Genomic DNA, 24158 nt, shown 5'->3' with positions numbered 1-24158 from the left:
GGTACGGTATGGTGCTCGGTTGGGTAGCGATGCACCAGGAATTAAGTCAATTTGATGCTCAATCCCTCGAATAGGTGGTAATCCCGGTGGCACGTCTTGTGGAAAGACGTCGGCGAACTCCTGCAAAATGTTAGTGACAGCAGGGGGCAAAGAGGAAGGCACGTCCTCGAATGAAAATAATGCCTCTTTGCACACAAAAGCATAGCAAACAGATTTGCTGAAATCTAGCTCATCAATATCAGATTTTGTGGCAAGTAAACATGCACTTTTCAATTTAATTTCAGAAACAACACTAGATGGTTTATTATTAGGTTTCATTTGTTGCTCAAATTCTTTTGCCACAATCTGATTTTCACTCTTATTTTTCTCCTGTTTTGCTTTATTAGCTCTATTAATGTCATCTTTCAAAATGGAATCAGGAGTCATAGGAAGCAAAGTAATATTTTTATCCTTATGAACAAGAGTATACTGATTGTTTCTACCATGGTGTACAGAATTTTTTATCAAATTGCCATGGTCTACCAAGTAATAAGGAACATGCTTGCATGGGTACCACATCACAATCAACATAATCAGCATATGTAGTGATGAGGACATCAATACAATTATTACACCCACAGTCCCTGCTGCTATACATACTGGACCAATTACTAGAGCTCGCGCACGCCAATTAAATTACCAGGTACTTTCGTTTCTTGCTAATGATTCTAATGTTCATGAGAATATGATGCTGCCTAAATTGGATACATTTGTTTTGCTTACAAATGAAGGGCCTAGCTTTGAGAAGGATGAACATTGGAGCAAGAACAAGCATGGAGATGATGGCATGCGCATGGGGAACAAGAACGGAGTTACAAGTGATGATTTCAGGACGTTGAAGCCACCATAATGCGTGCATGAAGCCTTGGACGAAATATACAAGATGCTACTTCATAACTTTCGTCCAGAGGCTATTCTAGGTGCTGCGTCACCTTATTATTGGGCCAGGCCCATGTAATTTCGAAATACATAAGTATAGGCTGTTTTTAGAGTCCGTATGTGTGGGGAAACAAGAGATAGGGTTGGTTTCGGACCCCTTCCTCAAGGGCCACGAAATTCCCCCCCTCTTCCTCCATATATACAGCCCTTAGGGCGTCGTTTAGACTTCGGGTTTTGTTTAGATTAAAAGTTCGCCATAGCTGCAACTTCGCGTACTTCGTTTGTGTTCAGCGACCAGACAAAGGCGTCACAGAACCCCACCTTGATCAATAAAGCTTTCATCTTATATTCGCAATATCCAGATTGCAATCTCAGTTTCTTGCCTGTTCTTCGTTTGCTCGCAGGAAACAGACCCTCGTGGTCAGGTTGATCGTGCTCCGGCGTGGTCGATAACCTCTCGGAGTTGGTTTAGCGATTGCTAAGGCGCGACGTCCTCGCACGTTCGTAGTCGGATCGTCAAAGTCGACTTCCATCAAAGCGATATTCATCATCTCATCGAAAGACGGGACACCTTTGCCTCTATCATGTAGAGATACTAAAATGCACACGAACAGTACGTGTTACCTTAACCTTGCCGCTGTTGTTGAACCATTGGATGTAGTAAGGATGTGGATGTGGTCTTGTTGTGAGAGATAGCTTCTCCACCATCTCCATGCTAGCCAAGTTGTTACAGCTCCCTCCATCCATGATGACGCGAACAGAACGTTCCTTCACAACTCCCTTTGTATGGAACAAATTATGCCTCTGATTTTGCTCTGCTTGTGTGACCTGCACATTCAAAACACGTTGAGCAACTAAACATTCATACCTGTCAGCGTCTTCAGGAGCCATGTATTGCGTCTCATTTTCAGAATCATCTCCACCATGTCCTTCATGTGTAATAAGAGCCAAAGTCTCCTCATCATAGTCACTAGCGGACTCATACCCACCATCCTCAGTAGCAATCATCACACGCTGAGATTTGCATTCTCGCGCATAATGTCCTCTTCCCTTACAACGATGACAAATAATATCACTTGTGTGCCCTGTTGACGCCATGGAAGAAGAAGAGCTCTGTGCAGGCCCGGCAGGTGCGCTCTTGGCAGATAGTGGTGGTTGTGCCTGCTTTCTTGTATCACGGCTGGAGGTGGAACCTGATGGAGGTGCTGGTGCAGTGGAAGTAGAAGATGCACGCGGTGTCCATGATGAAGGTCGACCTGCAAAAAAGTTAGTTCGCGCCAATGCCTGTCGATCCTGCACTTCACGTTCAGCTTTACAAGCAAGATGGAATAAATGAGTGATATTATTATAATCCTTATACTCTAGAATGGTCTGAATCTCTCTATTTAATCCACCCATAAAACGTGCAAGCATAGCTTCATTCTCCTCAACAATACCACATCTAATCAAGCCAGTTTGTAATTCCTGATAATATTCTTCTACAGAATTTTTTCCTTGTCTTAAGCGTTGCAATTTTTGAAGTAATTCACGTTGATAATATGGTGGAACCCAACGAGTACGCATAGCAGTTTTCAAAGCAGCCCAAGTAGCTGGAACAGGATATAATCTATAATGTTCAAACCACCAAACACATGCAAAGCTGGTGAAATCACAAACAACAGCAGGAACATGTCTCTCCTCAGGATATTGTAAACATGTAAATCGTTGTTCAGTTTCTAACTCCCAAATAAGATATATATCAGGAACATATCAACCCTCAAATGGTGGAATATTCAATTTCAGTTTAGGGAGATGGTCATGATCTCATACCTGAGGGGAGCCCTAACATTGCCATTATTTGCATGTGGACGACCTGGTGGTTGTGGTGCTGGTGGTTGCACGTAGTTCTGATTTTGATCAACCTCACCATCGTAATCTCCCGCATAATCATCCTCCTCCACATCAGCAACAGGAGCCACAGAAGTATCAACAGCAGCACCAGCAGTTTGGCCAGGCTGAAGAGGGACACGGCTCGCTCAGCGGAGGGCTGTTTCCCGACGTGGAGGTAGTCGTTGTTGTTGTTGTTGTTGTTGTTGTTGCAGAGGTGCAGCTGGTGGTGGAAGATGCGCAAGCAATTCATTAAATCTGTAATCAAGCTTTGTTTTGAACGTCTTCTCAAGGCCAGTGATCTTCTCCATGGCCTCTTCAAAATTGTTCAACACATTTTGCACCTGTTCAGTCATCATTTGCTAAAACTTATCATGAAGCTCCTTGTTCGTTAAGTTCTCCCAGTCAATCTCGTCGGCTTGTGATCCTGGCATGGTTAGCAGTAATAGAAACACACAAAAATATGATCCTATAGACTACTAACAAGTGGTGGTGGTGGTGGGTGTCACAAATCCGTCAAGCAAATCTCAAATTCTTACCAGTTCTTACCCAGCCGCAGGCGGTGATCGGCAACTGATGTAGTCAAAACTCTCAAAGCTTGGATAGAGCGATTACCAGGGAGAGTCAAACGCACGATGTAGATGTATGTGGAGCAGGGAAGGCTTATAATATGGTAGCAAAAAGGGTCAGCAATAATCAATTCAGAGATGCAAAGTTGAATAAACGCTCAACGACGGTACTGTGCTGGTCCTAGGCTAGACCGTCCTAGAGACGCGAGCCTAGAACACTAAAAAAATCACGGCGCTGCACGTCAACAAGGGAGGAGCACACTCTAATTTTTTTTTCTTTTTTCACTTTTTTTGCACTTTTTTTCCTATTTTTTTTGGTCCGCAACAAATTTTTTCGAAAAAGTCTACAAACGTCCTAGAAACTGCCTAGCCAGAATTTTCCTGACTCGGAGTATCGCGTGATGGCTCGGAAGTTGGGGAGTCCTATTCTGTCACGACTCGGAGTATCGCGTGATCTGGAAATCGAGAACAAAACAATAATTACTGGACTCGAACTAGGACTGGTGGCGGAGATGAATCTGGTGGAAACTCAGACTGGTGGCGGATATTTGCAGGGCGATGGAACACGGACTGGTGGCGAATCTGTGATGCAGGTGGACTCGGATTAGCATGATGGCGGAGGATATGTGGTATATGGTAGCGGCGATGACGATGGTGGTATATGGCAGCGGTGATGACGATGGTGCGGCGGCGGTGTGACAACTTGTGAACAGAACTCAAAACTCCAAAGTACAAGACGCTAGGACCAGCAACTTGACACGACGATGCAACCGCAAATTCAACAAAGCAAATACAGAAAAGATTATGCAAAGGCTCAGATTGGTTCGGATAAGATGAACTAACCCTAATATTTTTTTGGCTTTTTCGTGGACTATAGGTATGAATAACAGACTCGATCTAAACTACGAAAAACTATAAAATCTCACCGAGCAACCTGGAAATCTGATACCACTTGATAGAGGCAAAGGTGTCCCGTCTTTCGATGAGATGGTGGCTATCATTTTGGAGGAAGTCGACTTTGACGATCCGACTACGAACGTGCGAGGACGTCGCGCCTTAGCAATCGCTAAACCAACTCCGAGAGGTTATTGACCACGCCGGAGCACTATCAACCTGACCACGAAGGTCTGTTTCCTGCAGGCAAACGAAGAACAAGCAAGAAACTAAGATTGCAATCTGGATATTGCGAATATAAGAGGAAAGCTTTATTGATCAAGGTGGGGTTCTGTGACGCCTTTGTCTGGTCGTTGAACACAAACGAAGTACGCGAAGTTGCAGCTATGGCGAACTTTTAATCTAAACAAAACCCAAAGTCTAAACGGTGCCCTAAGGGTTATATATGGAGGAAGAGGGGGGGGGGGATTTCGTGGCCCTTGGGGAAGGGGTCCGAAACCAACCCTATCTCTGATTTCCCCACACATACGGACTCTAAAAACAGCCTATACTTATGTATTTCGAAATTACATGGGCCTGGCCCAATAATAAGGTGACGCAGCACCTAGAATATTCTCTGGACGAAATTTATGAAGTGGCATCTTGTATATTTCGTCCAAGGCTTCATTCACTCCTTATGGTGGCTTCAAAGTCCTGAAATCATCACTTGTAACTCCGTTCTTGTTCCCCTTGCGCATGCCATCAACTCCATGCTTGTTCTTGCTTGATGAGGACATCAATACCATTGTTACACCCACAGCCCCTGCTGCTATACATACTGGACCAATTACTAGAGCTCGCGCACGCCAATTAAATTACCAGGTACTTTTGTTTCTTGGTAATGATTCTAATGTTCATGAGAATATGATGCTGCCTAAATTGGATACATTTGTTTTGCTTACAAATGAAGGGCCTAGCTTTGAGAAGGATGAACATTGGAGCAAGAACAAGCATGGAGATGATGGCATGCGCATGGGGGACAAGAACGGAGTTACAAGTGATGATTTCAGGACGTTGAAGCCACCATAATGCGTGCATGAAGCCTTGGACGAAATATGCAAGATGCTACTTCATAACTTTCGTCCAGAGGCTATTCTAGGTGCTGCGTCACCTTATTATTGGGCCAGGCCCATGTAATTTCGAAATACTTGAGTATAGGCTATTTTTAGAGTCCGTATGTGTGGGGAAACAAGAGATAGGGTTGGTTTCGGACCCCTTCCCCAAGGGCCACGAAATTCCCCCCTCTTCCTCCATATATACAGCCCTTAGGACGTCGTTTAGACTTTGGGTTTTGTTTAGATTAAAAGTTCGCCATAGCTGCAACTTCGCGTACTTCGTTTGTGTTCAACGACCAGACAAAGGCGTCACAGAACCCCACCTTGATCAATAAAGCTTTCATCTTATATTCGCAATATCCAGATTGCAATCTCAGTTTCTTGCTTGTTCTTCGTTTGCTCGCAGGAAACAGACCCTCGTGGTCAGGTTGATCGTGCTCCGGCGTGGTCAATAACCTCTCGGAGTTGGTTTAGCGATTGCTAAGGCGCGACGTCATCGCACGTTCGTAGTCGGATCGTCAAAGTCGACTTCCACCAAAGCGATATCCATCATCTCATCGAAAGACGGGACACCTTTGCCTCTATCAAGTGGTATCAGATTTCCAGGTTGCTCGGTGAGATTTTACAGTTTTTCGTAGTTTAGATCGAGTCTGTTCTTCATACCTACAGTCCACGAAAAAGCCACACAAAAAAAATTAGGGTTAGTTCATCATATCCGAACCAATTTGAGCCTTTGCATAATCTTTTTAGGGTTTTTGCTTTGTTGAATTTGCGGTTGCATCGTCGTGTCAAGTTGCTGGTCTTAGAGTCTAGTCTTTTAGAGTTTCGAGTTCTGGTCATAAGTTGTCACGCCGCCGCCGCACCATCATCATCGCCTTGCCATCTACCACATTGCTTATCCGCCACCGCTCTGAATCCGTATCCATATACCACCACCAATCCGTATCCATATACCAACACCGATCTGTATCCATATACCACCACCGCTACCATATACCACCACCGCTGCCATATCGTATGATAGGGACGAGGGTGTCCCGATCTTTCGATGAGATGATAACTATCGATTTGGTGGAGTCGACTTTGACGATCCGACTACAAACGTGCACGACGTTGCGCCTTAGCAATCGCTAAACCAATCTCCTGAGGTTACTGACGATAGCGGAAGCACGATCAGCCTGACCACGAAGGTCTATTCCTGCAAGCAATCGAAGAACGAGCAAGAATATGATAAAGCAATCTGAATATTGCGAATATATATGAAGTATTGATAATGGTGGGGATCCGCAAGCGGTCTTGGTCTGGTCGTTGGACACAAACGAAGTACACGAAGTTGCAATGGCTAACTTTTAACTAAACAAATCCCAAGGAAAAAGCTACTAGATGGATCTACTTATATAGGAGCAAGGGGTGGCGGCCAAGGAGGTGGGAGGACGTCCCAAGGCAGCCTAAAACCAACCCTAGGTCGTACAAGGCTCATGGGCCCAAGTGGAGGTGATGCAACACCTTTGGACTTGTAGTTTGACTCGGATTCTGGTGCAACGTCAGATCGTTTCGACCATAACTCAATGCTCCGGACGAATTTAAGGGTGAATCCAATTGGGCTGGAAAGAGCACGAAATCTAGTTTCCAACAAAAAAAGAATCACCCAATTCGGAGTCCGTATGAAAAAGTTGTTGGCGTTTTGAGTCAGGTATGTTTGTGCAGTCCGAATCTGAATCCAGAACGTGAGAGACTGGGACTCTATCTTCTCTTGGCCCAAAAGTGACGTGAGAGGACTTTTTGAACAGAACCTAAACTTCTCCTTTTGCCTTATCTTCATATGTGGACTGTACAAATGTCCCATACACCTGCAATTAGACAAAACACAAAAGTGTGTGAAGTATTTTTGTTCTCGATAACATAAATAGATTATTGAATAGTTTGCACTAGAAATCACCTGACAAATATGCATGTATGCAATATTTTTGGTCGTATCCAAGGTAGTCATGTCCTCATCATCCTCCCCTTCTTGAAAACAAAGCCGTCCTCGGCGTTGCTTAATCTGAAATGTGGCTAACAAAAGAGACAAGGTGTACATGTTGTATATGTATATGTCATCCATTTTTACTTCCCGTGGATTTTGCACATATGACACATGTATACATGAGTAACTTTCATAGTTAATAAAATATAAAGCCAAAATATTATCACAAGAAGTAGAAGGCATGAAAGTATTGCAACTCAGTTTGCACATATAAGTGAAGCTCTTATTCATATGAAAAGATTGACAATATTCATCATTAAACCATCCCAACATTGATGAACCATCACCAAGATTAGAGGTCATATCAAAATGATTAAACATTGGCACAATTATTTTCAAACATATTTGATCCAAATCTGATTTATTCCCTGATTCACTTGATTCTTTTGCATCGATAGTTAATTCAATGGGCTCACTCAAAATTGTTTGATCACATGGCAAAGTCAAATCATCAACATAGTCCTCTAAGGTAGCTGGTGTGATCAAAGTAGTGGGTAGCTCACCGCATGGTGCACTTAAATTGACAAGACATTCATCATACTCATGTGGAAGTGGAAGATTAGTACCTTTGTCATTACCTCTTATGATCAACTCAGATGAGGTAGGCACTCTCGGTGATGATGTGTCACATGGTGGAGGTGATGTAGTCCTCACAACAACGGATGTGGTTGTCATAGTATGCTTAGTAGTTGAAGGGACAACCGTATCAACTCTTGGAATGTGCATCTCGCACTTGTTCTCCTTGTGCGCAACACGTCGTTTTATTTCCTGTTCAGCTTTGCAAGCAAGATGAAACAAATGGTCCATAGGATAACACTCTTCATGTATTAGTATCTCCTGAATGTCACGATTTAATCCTCCCCAAAATCTATCCATAAAATCTTCTTCACTTTCTTCTAAAGAGGAATGCAGCAAGGTAGTTTGTAAAGTATCATAATATTTCGTTACGGTGTCACTACCTTGTTTTAAATGTTGCAACTTTGTAATCATGTCACGAGTATAATAAGCGGGAACGAATGTATGTCGCATGGCAAGTTTCAAATCATCCCAAGTAGTAGGTATATCATTAGGGTGTAACCGACAATATTCACTCCACCAAACTACAGCATAACCAGTGAAAGAACCAACCGCAACCTTAACTTTTTTACGTACATCAAAATTATTGGAAGCAAATATATTATTTAGGTCAAACTCCCATTCAATATATAAAGCAGGTCTAAAACGGCCATTAAATGGTGGTATAGAAACATTAACCTGATCATGTGCATTTGGATGTTTGTGCACCTCTCGTGACGGTTGTGGTATTTGCATAGGTGATGGCACATCTCCCACGATCGACAAACCCCATGAATTGACTCTAGATCCTGTCATGATTAGTAGAAACAAGAAACAAAATTCAAGAATAATGTTCCTATGAACTACTAGGATGTGGTGGTAAAGCGCTCACAGTAAAGCAAATATCAATATCTTACAAGTTCTTACCAAGCAGCAGGTGGTGACAGGCAACCAGCGGTGTCAAATAACTCCAAAGATTGAGTAAAGCGATTGCCAGGGGAACGTACGTATACACGGTGTAGAAATATGTGGAGCTGGGTTGGCTATATATGGTAGCAAAATATTAGCAATAATCAATTCAGAGATGCAATGTTGAATAAACGCTCAACGACGGTACTGTGCTGGTCCTAGGCTAGACCGGACTAGAGACGCGAGCCTAGAACACTAATGAGGTCATGGCGTAGCACAACTAGCATCAATGAAGGATACTAAGTAGCTCTGGACAGCAAGATATAAGTGAAGATCACAACGGCAGTAAAGATAATGATGAAAAACAACTGCCAAGCAGGATATACAACAACTCTCTCAACTTTCCTCTTGAAAAGTTTGTGCCAATTTTCTGATAATTTTTTTTCAAATAATGCTACTAACTCAAGCTTTCCAATGCAAAAAGAATCACTCAATTCCGAGTTGATATGAGGAGTCAAAGAATTCTGAAACTGGCTTGAAAAACTGGAATAAGTTGTGTCCGCGAACTTCGGAGGGCAAAAAGACCTATTTAGAAGACGATTTTGAGGTGTCAAATATTGAACTAGTCTCTGCAACTATTTAGATGCGGCTCGTCGCTAGCTCTCATTTGAGTACACGCGGAGTCAAAACGGACTTCGTATGAGGAAGTTATGCCTGTTTTACTAAACAGTGCACAAAACAGATTCCAATCCGAATTCAACTACGAGATCGAGTCTAGATAGATCCGAATTTTGTTTTTTTTCTTCTCTCTTTTTTTTTCGTCACACTTTTTTTCTTTCTCTTTTTTTTTCTGACTTCTTTTTCTTTCTTTTTCTCTCTTTTTTTTTCTCTGTCTTTTTTTCTCTCCCTATTTCCAAGACAAACTAGATAAGATGCAGATTGGATCAAGCGAAGATGTGAACGACCTCAACTATGATTGTGACAATGAACTATGGGTAGCACGTGGTGGAATTTGATGGATGGTGTGGTGGACAGCAGAAGGGATAACGATGCAGCGGCGACGTGACTAATGTGAACAGAACTCAAAACTCTAAACGAACTAGACCCTAAGACCAGCAACTCGACACGACGATGCAACCGATAATTCAATAATGCAAACAATGAATAGAAAATTGCAAAGGCTCAGACTGGCTTGGACAAAAGGATGAATAGATCTAACTTTTTTGTGGCTTTTTCTTGGACAATAGGTAAGAAAAATAAATCTAATCTAGGGGAAACTGGAAATTCTCACCGAGCAACCTGAAAACTGATACCACTTGATAGGGGCGAGGGTGTCCCGATCTTTCGATGAGATGATAACTATCGATTTGGTGGAGTCGACTTTGACGATCCGACTACAAACGTGCACGACGTTGCGCCTTAGCAATCGCTAAACCAATCTCCTGAGGTTACTGACGATACCGGAAGCACGATCAGCCTGACCACGAAGGTCTATTCCTGCAAGCAATCGAAGAACGAGCAAGAATATGATAAAGCAATCTGAATATTGCGAATATATATGAAGTATTGATAATGGTGGGGATCCGCAAGCGGTCTTGGTCTGGTCGTTGGACACAAACGAAGTACACGAAGTTGCAATGGCTAACTTTTAACTAAACAAATCCCAAGGAAAAAGCTACTAGATGGATCTACTTATATAGGAGCAAGGGGTGGCGGCCAAGGAGGTGGGAGGACGTCCCAAGGCAGCCTAAAACCAACCCTAGGTCGTACAAGGCTCATGGGCCCAAGTGGAGGTGATGCAACACCTTTGGACTTGTAGTTTGACTCGGATTCTGGTGCAACGTCAGATCGTTTCGACCATAACTCAATGCTCCGGACGAATTTAAGGGTGAATCCAATTGGGCTGGAAAGAGCACGAAATCTAGTTTCCAACAAAAAAAGAATCACCCAATTCGGAGTCCGTATGAAAAAGTTGTTGGCGTTTTGAGTCAGGTATGTTTGTGCAGTCCGAATCTGAATCCAGAACGTGAGAGACTTGGACTCTATCTTCTCTTGGCCCAAAAGTGACGTGAGAGGACTTTTTGAACAGAACCTAAACTTCTCCTTTTGCCTTATCTTCATATGTGGACTGTACAAATGTCCCATACACCTGCAATTAGACAAAACACAAAAGTGTGTGAAGTATTTTTGTTCTCGATAACATAAATAGATTATTGAATAGTTTGCACTAGAAATCACCTGACAAATATGCATGTATGCAATATTTTTGGTCGTATCCAAGGTAGTCATGTCCTCATCATCGTACCACCATATATCCACCACCAATCCGAGTTCTTTTCATATTCGGTTTGTTTTAGAGATCCATCTATTTTCCGTTTCGTGTTTCCTTGCCTGAGTAGGTCTCGGGGTAAAAAAAGAGTCTGGAGACCCCCAGGCAGTTTTTAGGCCAAAATTTCGGCGACCAAAAATATTTTTCCCTATCCTATTTTTAGGTCCCGGGGAGTGTTTTGAGACACTCGCCATCATAGTGATTTTTTGTCGCACTTTTTCGTCGTCGCTGCCCTGATTTCCAAAAAAAATAGTCAAAAAAATTTTTGTGCCTATCCTGTCAGTTTGACCTGGGAAGAGTTTTGAGACACTCGCCATTATAGTGATTTTTCGCAAAAAAAAGGAGCGAAAAAAAGAGCAAAAAAAAATTCCAGAGTATGCTTTTCCCTTGTTTACGTGCAGCGCCGTGATTTTGTTAGTGTTCTAGGCTCGCGTCTCTAGCACGGTCTAGCCTAGGACCAGCACAGTACCGTCGTTGAGCGTTTATTCAACTTTGCATCTCTGAATTGATTATTGCTGACCATTTTTGCTACCATATTATAAGCCTTCCCAGCTCCACATACATCTACATCGTGCGTTGACTCTCCCTGGTAATCGCTCTATCCAAGCTTTGAGAGTTTTGACTACAACGGTTGCCGATCACCACTTGCTGCTGGGTAAGAACTGGTAAGAATTTGAGATTCGCTTGAAGGATTTGTGACACACCACCATCACCACCACTTCCTAGTAGTCTGTAGGATCATATTCTTTTGTGTTTCTATTGCTGCTAACCATGGCAGGATCACAAGCCGATGAAACTGATTGGGAGAACATGACGAACAAGGAGTTGCATGATAAATTTCAGCAAATGATGAGTGGCCAGGTGGGAGATGTGCTAAACAGATTTGAAGAGGCTATGGAGAAGATAGATGCCGTGGAGAAGTCGTTCGAGACAAAGCTGGATAACAAGTTTGCTGAATTACTCAAGCGTCTTCCCCAACCACCACCGGTTGCATATGTCGCACCTCTACAACAACAACAACCACATCTCCAACGCCGCCTTCCAAATCAAGTGGGACGAGCACAGCGCGTTCCAATTGAGACTGGTCAAAATTCGGGTGCCGCTGCACCTACTGTTGATGCTTCTTTGGCTCCTGCTACTGCGGCGGCTGAGGAGGATGACGATTATGCAGGCGATTATGAGGATGAGGTTGATCAAAATCAGAACTACGTGCAGCCACCAGCACCACCACCAGCAGGTCGACCTCAGGTATATATTCGAAGCGGTAGGCTGGCACCACCACCTCAGGTACGAGATCATGACCATCTCCCTAAACTGAAATTGAATATTCCACCATTTGAGGGTAGATATGTTCCTGATATATATCTTACTTGGGAGTTAGAAACTGAACAACGATTTACATGTTTACAATATCCTGAGGAGAGACGTGTTCCTGCTGCTGTTTGTGCTTTCACTAGCTTTGCATGTGTTTGGTAGTCTGAACATTGTAGATTATATCCTGTTCCAGCTACTTGGGCTGTTTTGAAAACTGCTATGCGTACTCGTTGGGTTCCACCATATTATCAACGTGAATTACTTCAAAAATTGCAGCGCTTAAGACAAGGGAAAAATTCTGTAGAAGAATATTATCAGGAATTACAAACTGGCATGATTAGATGTGGTATTGTTGAGGAGAATGAAGCTATGCTTGCACGTTTTATGGGTGGATTAAATAAAGAGATTCAGACCATTCTAGAGTATAAGGATTATAATAATATCACTCGTTTATTCCATCTTGCTTGTAAAGCTGAACGTGAAGTGCAGGATCGACAGGCATTGGCGCGAACTAACTTTTCTGCAGGTCGACCTTCATCATGGACACCACGTGCATCCTCTACTTCCACTTCACCATCACTTCCATCAGGTGCCACCTCCAGCCGTGATACAAGAAAGCAGGCACAACCACCACTCTCTGCCAAGAGCACACCTGCCGGGCCTGCGCAGAGCTCTTCTTCTTCCATGGCGTCAACAGGGCACACAAGTGATATTATTTGTCGTCGCTGTAAGGGAAGAGGACATTATGCGAGAGAATGCAAATCTCAGCGTGTGATGATTGCTACTGAGGATGGTGGGTATGAGTCCGCTAGTGACTATGATGAGGAGACTTTGGCTCTTATTACACGTGAAGAACATGGTGGAGATGATTCTGAAAATGAGACGCAATACATAGCTCCTGAAGACGCTGACAGGTATGAATGTTTAGTTGCTCAACGTGTTTTGAGTGTGCAGGTCACACAAGCAGAGCAAAATCAGAGGCATAATTTGTTCCATACAAAGGGAGTTGTGAAGGAACGTTCTGTTCGCGTCATCATAGATGGAGGGAGCTGTAACAACTTGGCTAGCATGGAGATGGTGGAGAAACTATCTCTCACCACAAGACCACATCCACATCCTTACTACATCCAATGGTTCAACAACAGCGGCAAGGTTAAGGTAACACGTACTGTTCGTGTGCATTTTAGTATCTCTACATATGCTGATTATGTTGATTGTGATGTGGTACCCATGCAAGCATGTTCCTTATTACTTGGTAGACCATGGCAATTTGATAAAAATTCTGTACACCATGGTAGAAACAATCAGTATACTCTTGTTCATAAGGATAAAAATATTACTTTGCTTCCTATGACTCCTGATTCCATTTTGAAAGATGACATTAATAGAGCTAATAAAGCAAAACAGGAGAAAAATAAGAGTGAAAATCAGATTGTGGCAAAAGAATTTGAGCAACAAATGAAACCTAATAATAAACCATCTAGTGTTGTTTCTGAAATTAAATTGAAAAGTACATGTTTACTTGCCACAAAATCTGATATTGATGAGCTAGATTTCAACAAATCTGTTTGCTATGCTTTTGTGTGCAAAGAGGCATTATTTTCATTCGAGGACGTGCCTTCCTCTTTGCCCCCTGCTGTCACTAACATTTTGCAGGAGTTCGCTGATGTCTTCCCACAAGACGTGCCACCGGGATTACCACCTATTCGAGGGATTGAGCATCAAATTGATTTAATTCCCGATGCATCGCTACCCAACCGTGCACCATACCGTACCAATCCAGAGGAGATGAAGGAGATTATGCGTCAAGTACAGGAGCTGCTCGACAAAGGTTATATACGCGAATCTCTTAGTCCTTGTGCTGTTCCTATTATACTAGTGCCTAAAAAGGATGGTACGTCGCGTATGTGTGTTGATTGTAGAGGCATTAATAACATTACTATTCGTTATCGTCATCCTATTCCTAGGCTAGATGATATGCTTGATGAATTGAGTGGCTCTACAATATTCTCCAAAGTTGATTTGCGTAGTGGATACCATCAAATTCGTATGAAATTGGGAGATGAATGGAAAACTGCATTTAAAACTAAGTTTGGTTTATATGAGTGGTTAGTCATGCCTTTTGGGTTAACTAATGCACCTAGTACTTTCATGAGACTAATGAACGAAGTTTTACGTGCTTTCATTGGACGATTTGTGGTGGTCTATTTTGATGATATACTGATTTATAGCAAATCTTTGGAAGAACATTTGGAACATTTACGTGCTGTTTTTATTGCTCTACGTGATGCACGTTTGTTTGGTAACCTTGGGAAGTGCACCTTTTGCACCGACCGAGTATCTTTTCTTGGCTATGTTGTTACTCCACAGGGAATTGAAGTTGATAAAGCCAAGATTGAAGCTATTGAGAGTTGGCCGCAGCCCAAAACGGTCACACAAGTGCGGAGTTTTCTTGGACTCGCTGGTTTCTATAGGCGTTTTGTGAGAGATTTTAGCACCATTGCTGCACCTCTCAACGAGCTTACAAAGAAGGATGTGCCTTTTGTTTGGGGTACCGCACAGGAAGAAGCCTTCACGGTATTGAAAGATAAGTTGACACATGCTCCTTTACTCCAACTTCCTGATTTTAATAAGACTTTTGAGCTTGAATGTGATGCTAGTTGATAGAGGCGAGGGTGTCCCGATCTTTCGATGAGATGATAACTATCGATTTGGTGGAGTCGACTTCGACGATCCGACTACAAACGTGCACGACGTTGCGCCTTAGCAATCGCTAAACCAATCTCCTGAGTTTACTGACGATGCCGGAAGCACGATCAGCCTGACCACAAAGGTCTATTCCTGCAAGCAATCAAAGAACGAGCAAGAATATGATAAAGCAATCTGAATATTGCGAATATATATGAAGTATTGATAATGGTGGGGATCCGTAAGCGGTCTTGGTCTGGTCGTTGGACACAAACGAAGTACACGAAGTTGCAATGGCTAACTTTTAACTAAACAAATCCCCAAAGTCTAAACGACGCCCTAAGGGCTGTATATATGGAGGAAGAGGGGGGAATTTCGTGGCCCTTGAGGAAGGGGTCCGAAACCAACCCTATCTCTTGTTTCCCCACACATACGGACTCTAAAAACAGCCTATACTTATGTATTTCGAAATTACATGGGCCTGGCCCAATAATAAGGTGACGCAGCACCTAGAATAGCCTCTGGACGAAAGTTATGAAGTAGCATCTTGTATATTTCGTCCAAGGCTTCATGCACGCATTATGGTGGCTTCAACGTCCTGAAATCATCACTTGTAACTCCGTTCTTGTTCCCCATGCGCATGCCATCATCTCCATGCTTGTTCTTGCTCCAATGTTCATCCTTCTCCAAGCTAGGCCCTTCATTTGTAAGCAAAACAAATGTATCCAATTTAGGCAGCATCATATTCTCATGAACATTAGAATCATTACCAAGAAACGAAAGTACCTGGTAATTTAATTGGCGTGCGCGAGCTCTAGTAATTGGTCCAGTATGTATAGCAGCAGGGCCTGTGGGTGTAACAATGGTATTGATGTCCTCATCACTAGTGGAATTGGATTAGGAGGTGTGTTATTACAAGATGGTAAACCTGTTGCATACTTTTCTGAAAAATTGAGTGGGCCTAGTCTGAATTATTCTACTTATGATAAAGAACTATATGCTCTTGTTCGGACTTTAGAAACATGGCAACATTATTTATGGCCCAAAGAATTTGTTATACATTCTGATCATGAATCTTTGAAACATATTAAAAGTCAAGCTAAACTGAATCGTAGACATGCTAAATGGGTTGAATTCATTGAAACTTTCCCTTATGTCATTAAACACAAGAAGGGTAAAGAAAATGTTATTGTTGATGCATTGTCTCGTCGTTATACTGTGCTTTCACAACTTGACTTCAAAATATTTGGTTTGGAGACCATCAAAGATCAATATGTGCATGATGCTGATTTTAAAGATGTTTTGCAGAATTGTAAAGAAGGAAGAACCTGGAACAAGTTTGTCGTTAATGATGGATTTGTGTTCCGTGCTAACAAGCTATGCATTCCAGCTAGCTCTCTTCGTCTTTTGTTGTTGTAGGAGGCGCATGGAGGAGGATTAATGGGACACTTTGGCGTGAAGAAGACGGAGGACGTACTTGCTACACATTTCTTTTGGCCAAAGATGAGACGCGATGTTGAGCGTTTTGTTGCTCGCTGCACTACATGTCAAAAAGCTAAGTCACGACTCAATCCTCATGGTTTATATATGCCTTTGCCTGTACCTAGTGTTCCTTGGGAGGATATATATATGGACTTTGTTTTAGGTTTACCTCGAACAAAGAAGGGGAGGGATAGCATATTTGTTGTCGTGGATAGATTCTCAAAAATGGCACACTTTATACCATGTCATAAAAGCGATGATGCTGTTAATGTTGCTGATTTGTTCTTCCGTGAAATTATTCGTTTGCATGGTGTGCCAAATACTATTGTTTCAGATCGTGATACTAAATTTCTTAGCCACTTTTGGAGATGTTTATGGGCTAAGTTGGGGACTAAACTGCTTTTTAGTACTACTTGTCACCCCCAAACTGATGGACAAACTGAAGTAGTCAATAGAACATTGTCTACTATGCTTAGGGCTGTTTGGAAGAATAATAAGAAAATGTGGGAAGAATGCTTGCCTCATATTGAGTTTGCTTATAATCGTTCATTGCATTCTACTACTAAGATGTGCCCTTTTGAAATTGTGTATGGTTTCCTACCTCGTGCACCTATTGATTTGTTGCCTCTTCCATCTTCGAAGAAGGTAAATTTTGATGCTAAACAACGTGCTGAATTGATCTTAAAAATGCATGAGTTAACTAAGGAAAACATTGAGCGTATGAATGCTAAATATAAACTTGCTGGAGATAAGGGTAGAAAACATGTTGTGTTTGCACCTGGAGATCTTGTTTGGTTACATTTGCGTAAGGATAGATTTCCTGATTTGCGCAAATCAAAGCTAATGCCACGTGCTGATGGTCCTTTTAAGGTGTTAGAGAAAATAAATGATAATGCATATAAACTTGAGCTGCCTGCAGATTTTGGGGTTAGTCCCACTTTTAACATTGCAGATTTGAAGCGTTATTTGGGTGAGGGAGATGAGCTTCCGTCGAGGACGACTTCATTTCAAGAAGGGGAGGATGATGAGGACATCAATACCATTGTTACACCCACAACCCCTGCTGCTATACATACTGGACCAATTACTAGAGCTCGCGCACGCCAATTAAATTACCAGGTACTTTCGTTTCTTGGTAATGATTCTAATGTTCATGAGAATATGATGCTGCCTAAATTGGATACATTTGTTTTGCTTACAAATGAAGGGCCTAGCTTTGAGAAGGATGAACATTGGAGCAAGAACAAGCATGGAGATGATGGCATGCGCATGGGGGACAAGAACGGAGTTACAAGTGATGATTTCTGGACGTTGAAGCCACCATAATGCGTGCATGAAGCCTTGGACGGAATATACAAGATGCTACTTCATAACTTTCGCCCAGAGGCTATTCTAGGTGCTGCGTCACGTTATTATTGGGCCAGGCCCATGTCATTTCGAAATACTTGAGTATAGGCTGGTTTTAGAGTCCGTATGTGTGGGGAAACAAGAGATAGGGTTGGTTTCGGACCCCTTCCCCAAGGGCCACGAAATTCCCCCCTCTTCCTCCATATATACAGCCCTTAGGGCGTCGTTTAGACTTTGGGTTTTGTTTAGATTAAAAGTTCGCCATAGCTGCAACTTCGCGTACTTCGTTTGTGTTCAACGACCAGACAAAGGCGTCACAGAACCCCACCTTGATTAATAAAGCTTTCATCTTATATTCGCAATATCCAGATTGCAATCTCAGTTTCTTGCTTGTTCTTCGTTTGCTCGCAGGAAACAGACCCTCGTGCTCAGGTTGATCGTGCTCCGGCGTGGTCAATAACCTCTCGGAGTTGGTTTAGCGATTGCTAAGGCGCGACGTCATCGCACGTTCGTAGTCGGATCGTCAAAGTCGACTCCCATCAAAGCGATATCCATCATCTCATCGAAAGACGGGACACCTTTGCCTCTATCATTTATCAATACTTCATCTATATTCGCAATATTCAGATTGCATTATCATGTTCTTGCTTGTTCTTCAATTGCGTGCAGGAATAGACCTTCGTGGTCAGGCTGATTGTGCTTCCAGCATCATCAGTAACCTCGGGAGATTGGTTTAGCGATTGCTAAGGCGCAACGTCGTGCACGTTTGTAGTCGGATCGTCAAAGTCGGCTCCACCAAATCGATAGTTATCATCTCATCGAAAGATCGGGACACCCTCACCTCTATCAAGTGGTATCAGTTTTCAGGTTGCTCGGTGAGAATTTCCAGTTTCCCCTAGATTAGATTTATTTTCTTACCTATTGTCCAAGAAAAAGCCACAAAAAAGTTAGATCTATTCATCCTTTTGTCCAAGCCAGTCTGATCCTTTGCAATTTTCTTTTCATTGTTTGCATTATTGAATTATCGGTTGCATCGTCGTGTCGAGTTGCTGGTCTTAGGGTCTAGTTCGTTTAGAGTTTCGAGTTCTGTTTACATTAGTCACGTCGCCGCTGCATCGTTATCCCTTCCGCTGTCCACCACATCATCCATCAATTTCCACCATGTGCTACACATAGTTCATTGTCACAATCATAGTTCAGGTCGTTCACATCTTCGCTTGATCCAATCTGCATCTTATCTAGTTTGTCTTGGAAAGAGGGAGAGAAAAAAAGACAGAGAAAAAAAAGAGAGAAAAAATGAAGTTAGAGAAAAAAAAGAGAAAAAAAAGAGAGAAAGAAAAAGAAAAAAGTGTGAGGAAAAAAAAGAGAGAAAAAAAACAAAATTCGAATCTATCTAGACTCAATCTCGTAGTTGAATTCGGATTGGAATCTGTTTTGTGCACTGATCAGTAAAACAGGCGTAATTTCCTCATACGAAGTCCGTTTTGGCTCCGCGAGTACTCAAATGAAAGCTAGAGACGAGCTGCATCTAAATAGTTGCAGAAGCTTGTTCAATATTTGAGACCTCAATGTCGGCTTCTAAATAGGTGTTTTTGTCCTCCGAAGTTCGCGAACACAGCTTGTTTCAGTTTTTCAAGCCAGTTTCGGAATTTTTTGACTCCTCATATCAACTCGGAATTGAGTGATTCTTTTCACTTTGGCAAGCTTGAGTTAGTAGCATTATTTGAAAAATTTTATCAAAAAATTGGCTCAAACTTTTAAAGAGGAAAGTTGGAGAGAGAGTTGTTGTATATCCTGCTTAGCAGTTGTTTTTCATCATTATCTTTACTGCCGTTGTAATCTTCACTTATATCTTGCTGTCCAGAGCTACTCAGTATCCTTAATTGATGGTAGTTGTGCTACGTCGTGACCTCATTAGTGTTCTAGGCTCGCGTCTCTAGTCCGGTCTAGCCTAGGACCAGCACAGTACCGTCGTTGAGCGTTTATTCAACATCGCATCATTGAATTGATTATTGCTAGTATTTTGCTACCATATATAGCCAACCCAGCTCCACATATTTCTACACCGTGTATATGTACATTCTCCTGGCAATCGCTTTACACAATCTTCGGAGTTATTTGACACCGCTGGTTGCCTGTCACCACCTGCCGCATGGTAAGAACTTGTAAGATATTGATATTTGCTTTACTGTGAGCACTTTACAACCACATCCTAGTAGTTCATCGGAACATTATTCTCGAATTTTGTTTCTTGTTTCTACTAATCATGGCAGGTTCCGGAGATAGAAGTTCTTTGACGACGGACACATCATCACCATCACGAGAGTTGGGACAACACACACAAGCACATGGTCAGGTTATCTCTTTACCGTCATTTGAGGGTAGATTTAATCCTGCTATTTATCTAGCTTGGGAGCTTGAAGTAGAACAAGTTTTTAGTCACCATGACTTTTTTGAACTTGAGCAAGTACGAGCTGCCACTAAAGCATTTACTGGTTTTGCTTCTGTTTGGTGGAGTGTGCATTGTAAGAAAAACATTGATAACCAACCCACAACTTGGAAAGATTTGAAAGATGTAATGAGACAACAATTTTTTCCTCCTTACTATCGTCGTGAATTGCTTCGCAAATTGGAACAATTAAAACAAGGCAGTAACACTATTCATGCTTACTACCAAGAGTTCAAATCTTATATGCATCATTGTGACATAGAAGAATCTGTGGATGATACAATGAATAGATTTTTTGGTAGTTTGAACCATGATATTCAGGCACGATTTCAGTATATTCCTCGTTGCATTACTGGTATGTATGTTCGTGCTTGTACCTTTGAGAGACAGTTACAGGAGGAAGCATTGGGTGACTACAACAACTACTATTCTAGTTCATGCTCACCCTTGGTTCCTCCACCGTTGCACCTACTAGAGCAGCCACACCTCAGATTGTGAGCGCAACATCATCTCAAGAGTATGGTACATTGCCATCATCCGTACCTAGATCAGCTACATCTTTGCGACAAGGTAACTGTAAAGGTATTGATGATATAACTTCACATGAGAATGATGCATGCCTAGTTAACTTGAATACATCATGTGTTGAGTTACCTGTTGATTTGAGCGCATCACCTATTTTAGAGAATCATGTTACTGTCATGAATGCATCATGTGATCAAACAACTGAAATACCAACAATTTTGAGTGCACCCAATGAATTAACTGTTGATGCAAAAGAACCAATGTTTAATCATTTTGATATGACCTCTAATCTTGGTGATGATTCTGTGTCAAATGACTAGCATGTTTGCTTATTTAAGCATGTTGTAGCATGTAAATTTGATGCAATTAAGGTTTATTCACCAATGTTGGGATGGTTTAATGATGAATATTGTCAATCTTTTCATATGAATAAGAGCTTCACTTATATGTGCAAACTGAATTGCAATACTTTCATGCCTTCTACTTCTTGTGATAATATTTTGGCTTTATATTTTATTAACTATGAAAGTTACTCATGTATACATGTGTCATATGTGCAAAATCCACGGGAAGTAAAAATGGATGACATATACATATACAACATGTACACCTTATCTCTTTTGTTAGCCACATTTCAGATTAAGCAATGCCGAGGACGGCTTTATTTTCAAGAAGGGGAGGATGATGAGGACATGACTACCTTGGATACGACCAAAAATATTGCATACATGCATATTTGTCAGGTGATTTCTAGTGCAAATTATTCAATAATCTATTTATGTTATCCAGAACAAAAATACTTCACACACTTTTGTGTTTTGTCTAATTGCAGGTGTATGGAACATTTGTACAATCCACATATGAAGATAGGGGAAAAGTAGAAGTTTAGGTTCTGTTCAAAAAGTCCTCTCACGTCACTTTTGGGCCAAGAGAAGATAGAGTCCAAGTCTCTCACGTTCTGGATTCAGATTCGGACTGCACAGACATACCTGACTCAAAACGCCAATAACTTTTTCATACGGACTCCGAATTGGGTGATTCTTTTTTTGTTGGAAAGTAGATTTCGTCCTCCTTCCAACCCAATTGGATTCACCTTTAAATTCGTCTGGAGCGTTGAGATATGGATGAAACAATCTGACGCTGCAGCAGAATCCGAGTCAAACAACAAGTCCAAAGGTGTTGCATCACCTCCACTTGGGCCCATGAGCCTTGTGCGACCTAGGGTTGGTTTTAGGCTGCCTTGGGACGTCCTCCCACCTCCTTGGCCGCCACCCCTTGCTCCTATATAAGTAGATCCATCTAGTAACTTTTTCTTTGGGATTTGTTTAGTTAAAAGTTAGCCATTGCAACTTCGTGTACTTCGTTTGTGTCCAACGAACAGACCAAGACCGCTTTCGGATCCCCACCTTTATCAATACTTCATCTATATTCGCAATATTCATATTGCATTATCATATTCTTGCTTGTTCTTCGATTGCGTGCAGGAATAGACCTTCGTGGTCAGGCTGATTGTGCTTCCAGCATCGTCAGTAACCTCGGGAGATTGGTTTAGCGATTGCTAAGGCGCAACGTCGTGCACGTTTGTAGTCGGATCGTCAAAGTCGGCTCCACCAAATCGATAGTTATCATCTCATCGAAAGATCGGGACACCCTCGCCTCTATCACTCGGAGGGCTTGTTGTGCTTCAAGTGCTCGAGCTTCACGTAGTTCTTGTTTGTGCCATTGTGCCTCGGCATCTTGTGCTTCTTGGTGTTGTCGCGCTTGCTCCTCTTGTTATTGTTGTCATTGCTGTTGTCGCTCTTGTGCTTGCGCGAAAGCCGCTTGGGTTTGACGTTGTCGGAGCTCTTGAGAGTCGGTGTCGTGTAGCGGATTGCGGTTGGCATGACGATCTTGATGCACGGCACGACGAAGAGTGTTCGAAGTCGGGGTACTTGAGCCGGAGATAGTGTCGTCGGAGTGTCGACTCGAGCGGCTCCTTCTTGAGTAGGACGAAGTGGTAGAAGAGCGGTTGACCAACAAGGCACGAATCTCGTCCATTCTTGCGTCATTCTCGTGCTTGTGTTCGTCGAGCTTGTTGTCGAAGTAGTCCCTTGTACGTTGCTCGGAGAGGCGCAAGTCGGTGGCGAGGTTGTCGATGCGGTCGCTCATTGCTTGTTGCTCTTGATGCAAAGCTCGTTGTGCACCGAAGAGGTGGCTCTTGGTGACATAGGATGACATGTCGTCGTCTTGTTCCAAGAAGAGTGGGTTGGTAGAAGTGGTTGGCTAAACTTGAGCTGCCTGCAGATTTTGGGGTTAGTCCCACTTTTAACATTGCAGATTTGAAGCCTTATTTGGGTGAGGGAGATGAGCTTCCGTCGAGGACGACTTCATTTCAAGAAGGGGAGGATGATGAGGACATCAATACCATTGTTACACCCACAGGCCCTGCTGCTATACATACTGGACCAATTACTAGAGCTCGCGCACGCCAATTAAATTACCAGGTACTTTCGTTTCTTGGTAATGATTCTAATGTTCATGAGAATATGATGCTGCCTAAATTGGATACATTTGTTTTTGAGAAGGATGAACATTGGAGTAAGAACAAGCATGGAGATGATGGCATGCGCATGGGGGACAAGAACAGAGTTACAAGTGATGATTTCAGGACGTTGAAGCCACCATAATGCGTGCATGAAGCCTTGGACGAAATATACAAGATGCTACTTCATAACTTTCGTCCAGAGGCTATTCTAGGTGCTGCGTCACCTTATTATTGGGCCAGGCCCATGTAATTTCGAAATACTTGAGTATAGGCTGTTTTTAGAGTCTGTATGTGTGGGGAAACAAGAGATAGGGTTGGTTTCGGACCCCTTCCCCAAGGGCCACGAAATTCCCCCCCTCTTCCTCCATATATACAGCCCTTAGGGCGTCGTTTAGACTTTGGGTTTTGTTTAGATTAAAAGTTCGCCATAGCTGCAACTTCGCGTACTTCGTTTGTGTTCAACGACCAGACAAAGGCGTCTCAGAACCCCACCTTGATCAATAAAGTTTTCATCTTATATTCGCAATATCCAGATTGCAATCTCAGTTTCTTGCTTGTTCTTCGTTTGCTCGCAGGAAACAGACCCTCGTGGTCCAGGTTGATCGTGCTCCGGCGTGGTCAATAACCTCTCAGAGTAGGTTTAGCGATTGCTAAGGCGCGACGTCATCG

The 24158-nt window shown here is 42.5% G+C and overlaps 1 protein-coding gene across 1 annotated transcript in view; it reads right to left on the bottom strand.

Annotated features, from left to right (window-relative positions):
* LOC141040937 (uncharacterized) overlaps positions 1-22848 on the bottom strand; it is a 176651-nt gene extending 153803 nt beyond the window's left edge. Inside the window, exon 1 of the mRNA XM_073507051.1 lies at positions 22631-22848. Coding sequence (XP_073363152.1) covers positions 22631-22848 — 218 coding nt within the window. The remainder of the gene's footprint in view (positions 1-22630) is intronic.
* Between the last annotated feature and the right edge of the window lie 1310 nt (positions 22849-24158).

Source organism: Aegilops tauschii, chromosome 2, assembly GCF_002575655.3.
Source record: "Aegilops tauschii subsp. strangulata cultivar AL8/78 chromosome 2, Aet v6.0, whole genome shotgun sequence".
In the NCBI taxonomy this organism is placed as follows: domain Eukaryota; kingdom Viridiplantae; phylum Streptophyta; class Magnoliopsida; order Poales; family Poaceae; genus Aegilops; species Aegilops tauschii.
The sequence above is the reverse complement of the archived record's forward strand: the minus strand, read 5'-3'. Positions and strand labels throughout refer to the sequence as shown.